Source organism: Pteronotus mesoamericanus, unplaced genomic scaffold (assembly GCF_021234165.1).
Source record: "Pteronotus mesoamericanus isolate MK-2021 breed Mesoamerican mustached bat unplaced genomic scaffold, CSHL_Meso_final scaffold_137, whole genome shotgun sequence".
NCBI classification, from domain to species: domain Eukaryota; kingdom Metazoa; phylum Chordata; class Mammalia; order Chiroptera; family Mormoopidae; genus Pteronotus; species Pteronotus mesoamericanus.
The window spans coordinates 5,496,308-5,503,491 of NW_026555306.1; the positions used below are offsets into that span (position 1 = coordinate 5,496,308).

At 48.2% G+C, this 7,184-nt stretch overlaps 1 protein-coding gene across 1 annotated transcript; it reads left to right on the top strand.

Annotated features, from left to right (window-relative positions):
• Positions 1 to 994: 994 nt before the first annotated feature.
• DKKL1 (dickkopf like acrosomal protein 1) lies at positions 995 to 6,824 on the top strand. Its single transcript, XM_054588530.1, has 5 exons — positions 995 to 1,054; positions 1,303 to 1,469; positions 1,939 to 2,079; positions 2,202 to 2,294; positions 6,492 to 6,824. Exons 2-5 carry the CDS (start codon positions 1,314 to 1,316, stop codon positions 6,822 to 6,824), a joined length of 723 nt encoding a protein of 240 aa, XP_054444505.1. The 5' UTR covers positions 995 to 1,054; positions 1,303 to 1,313.
• Positions 6,825 to 7,184: the final 360 nt, after the last annotated feature.

Consider the following 7,184-nt stretch of genomic DNA (forward strand, 5'->3'; position numbering starts at 1 on the left):
GGGCCCTCCGTATGTTTGTGTACTGGGGATGCGAAACAAGCACAAAAGGTTCTTTCCTGTTCAGTCTAAAGTATATTTTTGAGGATTGAAGTATGGGGGTGTGCTTTGATTGATTTCTGTAACAGCACGTTTTCCTCGTGACCTCACCGGAGTTAAGAGTCATGAGCAAGATGACCGGGAGTCAGTGGAGGTCCACGCAGATGGAGACTCCCACACCCACACTCACGAAAGGACTACAGGTGGCGCTGTCCCACGACAGAGAGAGATGCTCGCTGCCCGAGGGGAGAGGGGCTGAGTCTTCAATCTCGTGGGACTACAGGATGCTGGGGTCCGCACTCTGGGAACCTGGGGGAGAAGGGAGCGCGAGCTCCGGGATTCTTGGAAACTGGAACAGAAGACTGGATTTCGGGTTTCCGGAGAGGATGAGGCTGTTTAGTGGAACCGAAGAGGGCTCTGGGTTCAGCGTTCCTACATTGCCCTCTGTTGAGCGCATTAATCGATTCCGAGAAGCGACATGGAGACACCCTCAAAAATAGATACAAAACTAAGGAACGGATAAACCAGAAGGGCAGAGGGAGCCTAGGAATGGCACTGAGGGAGCAAGGGATGAGATCTGAAGCACAAGGAGGCGTGGCCCAGGTGCGGGGGCGTGGCTCTAGGGCAGGGGGCGTGGCCATCTGCGATTGGAGCCGACCAGGCAAGACTTGAGTCTTCAACGCCGAGGTCAAACGGCAGGGGCGGGGTTTAACGAAGGAGTGTGACCAGAACGAACGTGGAGCTGGCTCAAGGGGCGTGGTTAACGAAGAATAGAGGCGTGACTATCCAATAGAGGGCCCAGCTACTGGGTGAGGTCAGAGGTGGGGGCGTGACCAGACAGTAGGGGAGACGCTAGGGCTCGCGGAGCTCATTCAACGCTTCAGGTATCCCGGTTGGGCTCGAGATCCAGAACTGTTGGGATTTAACAGTCCGTAGACGGCCCGAGTTTGAGAGTCCGTGACCAGACTGCGGTCTAGTATAAAGAAGGGGCCCAGAAGACGGGGCGGGGGCGTAGGAGGTGAGAAATTAGATCTGGGTATGAATGTGGGGGAAGGAGAGGAATGAAATCCTTGTTTGAGGCAAAGCTCAGAAGACCCGGGTCCGGGGAAAACGCGCGGGCCCTGACACGATGGAGGGGGTGGGAATAGAAGGAAAGGGGAGACGATAATGGTTTTGGTGGGGAGCAGAGTTGCTTGTACAAGGAATAAAACCTGAGCAAGGGATGAAAGGCATGATCGTCTTGGGTGGGGGCTCTGACCCCTACAGCCTTCCCTGCAATGTGGCACGCGCTGGTCCTCCTGCTGCTGCTCTCCTCTGCCTCAGTGCCCCCCTCCACTGCAGCCCCGATCCGCGATGCTGACACCCAGGAGAGCTCCTCGGGTTTTCCAGGCCTTCAAAGACTAATCCAAGACTTCGTGGGGTTTTTTCTGAAAGTGAGCGATGGCAGGGGTTGGGGAGAAGAGGTTCCAAAGAACAGGGGTGGAGGCAGATGGAGACTGAGACATAGAAGGGGTTCAGGGAGACAATGGGAGACAGGTCGCAGCCAGGCAGGACAGACAGGAAGAGGAGTCAAAGGGACAGAGAGAGACAGGGAGACCGAGAGACAGAAAGAAGGAGGCAGGCAGGCAGAGAGGGAGATGGGACAGAGGCAAGAGGCTGAAGGGTAGGATAGGAGCAGAGAGACAGGAGGACGTGAGGCAGGTAATGGGGCAGAAAATAGAGACAGAACAGGTGGGGGATAAGGGCAGGAGGTGCCCTTAGTTAGGCTCTAAGGGTCAGAAGATGGAGAGGGAAGGGGGTGGAAGGGACACAGCAAGGCCTCAACGGCGTGCTGGCAGGGCTGCAGGTAGCACTGGGGAGTCCTGAGGTCCAGCAGCTCACCTGTCCCTCCTCTGGCCCCAGGATGACCTGCTACGGGGCATGGACAGCTTCTTCTCTGCCCCCGTGGACTTTCGGGGCCTCCCTAGGAGCTACCACCAAGAAGAGAACCAGGAGCGCCAGCTGGGGAACAACACTCTCTCTAGCCACCTCCAGATTGACAAGGTACTTATGCCAGGAAGTACCTCCTGGAATCTCTCTGGGATCACTTATGCTGCAGTATCTTCCTTGATGAGGGCAGAGGAGGAAAACAGTTCTGCTCTCACTCTTTCCTCCCATCTTCACAGGTGACCGACAACAAGACAGGAGCGGTGTTGATCTCCGAGAAGGTGATGGCATCCACTGAGCGAGGAGAGGAGAACTTGGAGAGCGACTCAAAGGTTAGGACATGCCCCCATCTCCCCACCCTACTTTTAATTCCAAAGTGCTTTATGAACCCTAAATGCTTGGAGTATCTCACCTTTGCAACCTTTGAGTGATTCTAACACCAAAGGACTTAATTTTATTAGCCTAAAACATTTTAAGAACCTCCAAGTGCTTGGCAAACCCATATGGTTCTCTCTCACAGAGGTTTTTATTTCAAAAATTACAAATCTACAGAAAAGTTGGGGAAAAGTAGTACAGTGAATATATCTGTATTCCTTTTACCATAGAGCAAGGTTTCTCAGCCGTGGCACCATTGTCATTTGGGGGCTGGATAATCTTCAGGGTTTGTTTTTAAAAAAAAAAAAAAAAAAAAAAAAAAAAAGATTCTATTCTTAGAGAGGGAGAAGAGAGGAAGGAAGAGAGGGAGAGAAATATCAATGTGCAAGAGATACATCAATTGGTTGCCTCTCGCGCACTCCCGACTGGGGGCCTGGCCTGCAACCCAGGCATGTGCCCTGACCAGGACTCAAACTGGTGACCTTTTGGTTCGCAGGCCGGCACTCAATTCACTGAGCCACACCAGCCAGGGCTGGTTAATCTTAGTTTTTATCCATGCACAGGACCATCCTGTGCGCTATCAAATGTTTAGCAGCAAGCCTGCCTCTACCCACTAGACAGAAGCATCACCCCACCCTCCACCAGTTTCCACCCTTTGGTTGAGAACTGCTGGCCTAGATTCACCCCTCGATAACATTTTACCACATTTACTTTATTTTCGCTTTTGCATTTTTGAACCGTATGAAAATAAGTTATTGACATCATGACACTTCACCCTTAAATCCTTCAGCAGATATCACCTAAGAATAATGCATTCTCCCACATGACCACAGTACCATTTTTAAACCCAAGACATTTCACGTCGATGTCAAACTGTTGCCTCTGTATTGGTTTTTGAGGGCTGCTGTCACACAGTACCACAGATTGGGTGGCTTAAGTAACAGAAATTTATTGTCTCACGGTTCTGGAGGTTAGGTGTCCAAGATCAAGGTTGGTTCCTTCTGAGGGCTGTGAGGGAGAGTCTCTTCCATGCCCCTCTCCTACCTTCTGATGCTTTGATGACAGTCTCTGGCGATCCTTGGTGTGTAGATGCATCAGCCCCCATCTCTGCTTCATCTTCATACAACATTCTCCCTGCCTGCACTTCTATGTCTAAATTTCCCCTTTGCATAAGGACACCAGCCATATTGGATTAGGACCCCATCAGAGCACATTCCGAGCTCCTAGGGGTATGGACTTCAACGTATAAATTGTGAGGGGGCACAATTCAACCGTAACAATCTCCTACAGGACTTCTCAGGCCTCAACTTATCAAAATGCAGACTGATTCAGTAGGCCTGGGTAGGTGGGATGGGGCCCACTAACGTGCATGTCTACAAGCTCCCAGATGATGCTGATAATGCCGGTCCACAGCTCACGCTTTGAGTAGCAAGAACCAAACAGAAATTCAGCCCATGTTCAAATGTCTCCGCTGGACCCAAAACTGCCTGTAAGAGCTAACTTGATTTTGGACCAGGATTCAATCAATGACCACAGGTTGCAGCTGCTTTTCTGGGCCTGGAGCTGAAATACAGCTGAGGCCTAGACGTCATCTCTGGTTTGACCAAAACCCTGTCTCTGTGGTCAACAGACCTGAGGCTTTGTTTTTAAGGTTATTTGATGGGGGCCAGAACTTCATTGTCCTGGGGGCTTAATGCTTAAGGGGAAGTGGTCATGCAAGGACTTGTATGGGAGTCTTATGAGGCTATTCTCCGCCCCTCTTATTTGTCCGGTAAGGGGGCTACCACCTGACTAGCAACATGCCAGGGAAGGAAAGGTCAGGGGGAGGTCTGAACTGCATGACCAGTGATACGCTAGGGAGGAAGGGTCACCCAGAGGGCAAAGTCCCACCCTACGGTACTTGTTTTCCCAGTTTTGCCCACTGCTAGGCACCCAGGGCTTTCCATCCCAGGTACCTTCTGTACCTGGCCTGTCGTTTCCACTTTGCTCATGCCTGTCCAGCTGCCTCCTACATCTTCCCCTCAAGGATTCTTGGTTCTGAACTCTTTTTTTTTTTTTTTTAAGATTTTATTTATTTATTTTTTAGATAGAAGGGAAGGGAGGGAGAAAGAGAAGGAGAAAACATCAATATGTGGTTGCTTCTCGCATGCCCCCTACTGGGGACCTGGCCCACAACCCAGGCATGTGCCCTGACTGGGAATCAAACTGGCGACCCTTTTGTTCACAGGCCAGTGCTCAATCCACTGAGCCACACCAGCCAGGGCTTGGCTCTGAATTCTTTAAGGGAAAGGGGCATAGGGTCTCCTCTGTAGCTGCTTCCTGCTGAAGAGGGGCAGATTTCCTTCAGAGCCAAATGATCCCTGCTCTCTGTCACAGGGACAATGAGGAGGTTGTGATAACGTCTCAAGTCAGCAAGGCGCAATATTCCCGGAGTACAAGCAGGGCTTGTAACCTGGTGGAGACAAATTGTGTTATAAATCTTAACATTATTGGGGCAAAAGCTAGAATGACAAAAACCACGATGAATGGTCTGAGGAAAGGGAGCATCCAGGCAAGGACACTGAGGAACGCCCCCACCCACCCACACACACAGGCTGGTTGGCCTAGATTTTGGATGTTGTTTGCCTTGTCGAAGGATGGGAGAAAAATGAAACATTAGTTTGGAGGATTGTAGCCAGTTATTTAAGCAAACGAGGAAAATTCAAGATCCAGTTGAGTTTATAGGTGAAAAAATAAAACTTGGAAGAAAATTAACTGGACTCTCGTATCTACAACAGTGTATTACAGATTTTTATTGAAACACAATTTCTGTCCATAAAATTAATCCTCATTTTTATCAAAGAGCCAAGTTAAGACCAATTTATTTACTGCATCAAGTCCAGTTTCAATTTGGCCTGAATATTTGCATACATACGATAAGAATAGTAATTGATCATATAGGCTCTTTTTTTTAATCTGCTCTGCTGGAATTTCATAAGGAACCTCCAGAATGAACTTTAATTAGCCTCTCAGAGCAAAGAAGCCAAGCCACATAATTCCCATCAGGCTTTGCCTACAATATGTGTAAGTTTGGGTGAATTCCTCAAGTATCCGAGGTCCCCCAAAATGTCTTGAGGTTCTTTGCCATCTCCCAGCAAAGCAACTTGCATTTCTTACCTGGAAAGACTGCCATGAACCATGTAAATAAGAAAGGTACCATGCTGTTTTTCTAAGGGACTCTTATCAGCTCCTAAAGTCAATCTTAATTCCTTAAAGCTTTTCTGACAACATCCAGAGACTAGGTATTTCCCTCTCAATCATGACATTCCAGTCAAAGTCTTGACTAATAAAATAAATTTAAAATTTAGAAAGATCACGTTACAATTGTGGTCATAATTCTTTAGTAATGTCAAAAGCTTTTAATGCCAAAGTGTGCACTTTAAACTGCTTTCCAAACCTCACAGTATATTTAATCCTAAAGTGTTCTGTAATCCCAACAGGCATTTTAAACCCTAAAGTGCTTTTGAACCCTGCAAAGTGTGTTTTTAATCCCAAAGTAGTCTATAAACCTCCAAATATTTTTTAAATTTTTTATCGATTTTATGTTTAATGGATTTTTAACAAGATTTTATTTATTTTTAGATAGAAGGGAAGGGAGGGAGAAAGAGGGAAACATTGATGTGTGATAGATCAACTGGTTGCCTTCCACGCGTCCCCTACTGGGGACCCAACCTGAAACCCAGGCATGTGCCCTAACCCAGAATCAAACCTGCGACCCTTTGGTTGGCAGGCCAGCACCCAATCCACTGAACAACACCAGCCAGGGCATAATTTTTATTTATCAATTTTAGAGAGAGAGGAAGGAAGAGGGGGAAAGAGAAAGAAACATCAATTTGTTGTTCCACTTATTTACGAAGTCCTTGGTTGATTCTTACATGTGCCCTGACCAGGAATCAAACCCACAGCTTTGGTGTATTGGGACAACTCTCTAACCAACTGAGCTACCAGTGCCCTCTGAGTATTTTTAATTCAAAAGTACTTGTAAACCCAAGTGCTTTGTAAACTGTAAAGTGAGTTTTTTATTCCCAAAACGTCCTGTAGGTGGCAGACTGAGTTAAATATGCCAGTGGGTTGTCATTTGACTTTGAGAGGATCTCCTCATCCCTCCTCCGCAGGTACCCAAGATAGAGGAGAAGGGGGCCCTGGTGCCCATCCCAAAGACCATGGACAGCTCCCACCTGGACCCTCACCCCCGAGTGGCCTTCTGGATTGTGAAGCTGACACAGCGAAGGTCCCACCAGGATGCCCCCAAGGGCGACCGCCCCCTCAATGAGAAGCAACACCGCCTGCAGGCCATCCGGGACCGCCTGCAGGCCATCCAGGAAGGGCTCCACGAAGGGACCCGAGAGGAGGTCCTTCAAGAAGGGACCCAGGGCTCCTCCTACTTCAAGCTGCCTGTGCGCAAGACGCGCTTCCTGTACATTCTCAAGCCCTCCCAGCAGCTATAGGGCTGGGGACAGAGGAACACCTGCATGTACCTCCCCCCACCAAACCCCACACCAAGCTCCATATGGAAATAAAGTTCTTGTATCTAACAGCACTATCCCCTATTAGGATGTGTCCCCAAGCCTCAGCCAATCAGACAATGGCTAGTCCCAACAATAAAAGGATAACTAAGCAGTCATAAGATATGTGGAAAAGAAGCACTACACCATAAAATGATGCTACATCAAAATAGTAAATATTTTTAAACTGAATAATAATGGAAATGTGACACAAACTTATGGAGTGTAGCTCAAGAAGTTCTCAGAAAAATGATGGCCTTAAAGGTACATATTAGGAAAGAGGCTAAATAATAATCTAAAAAT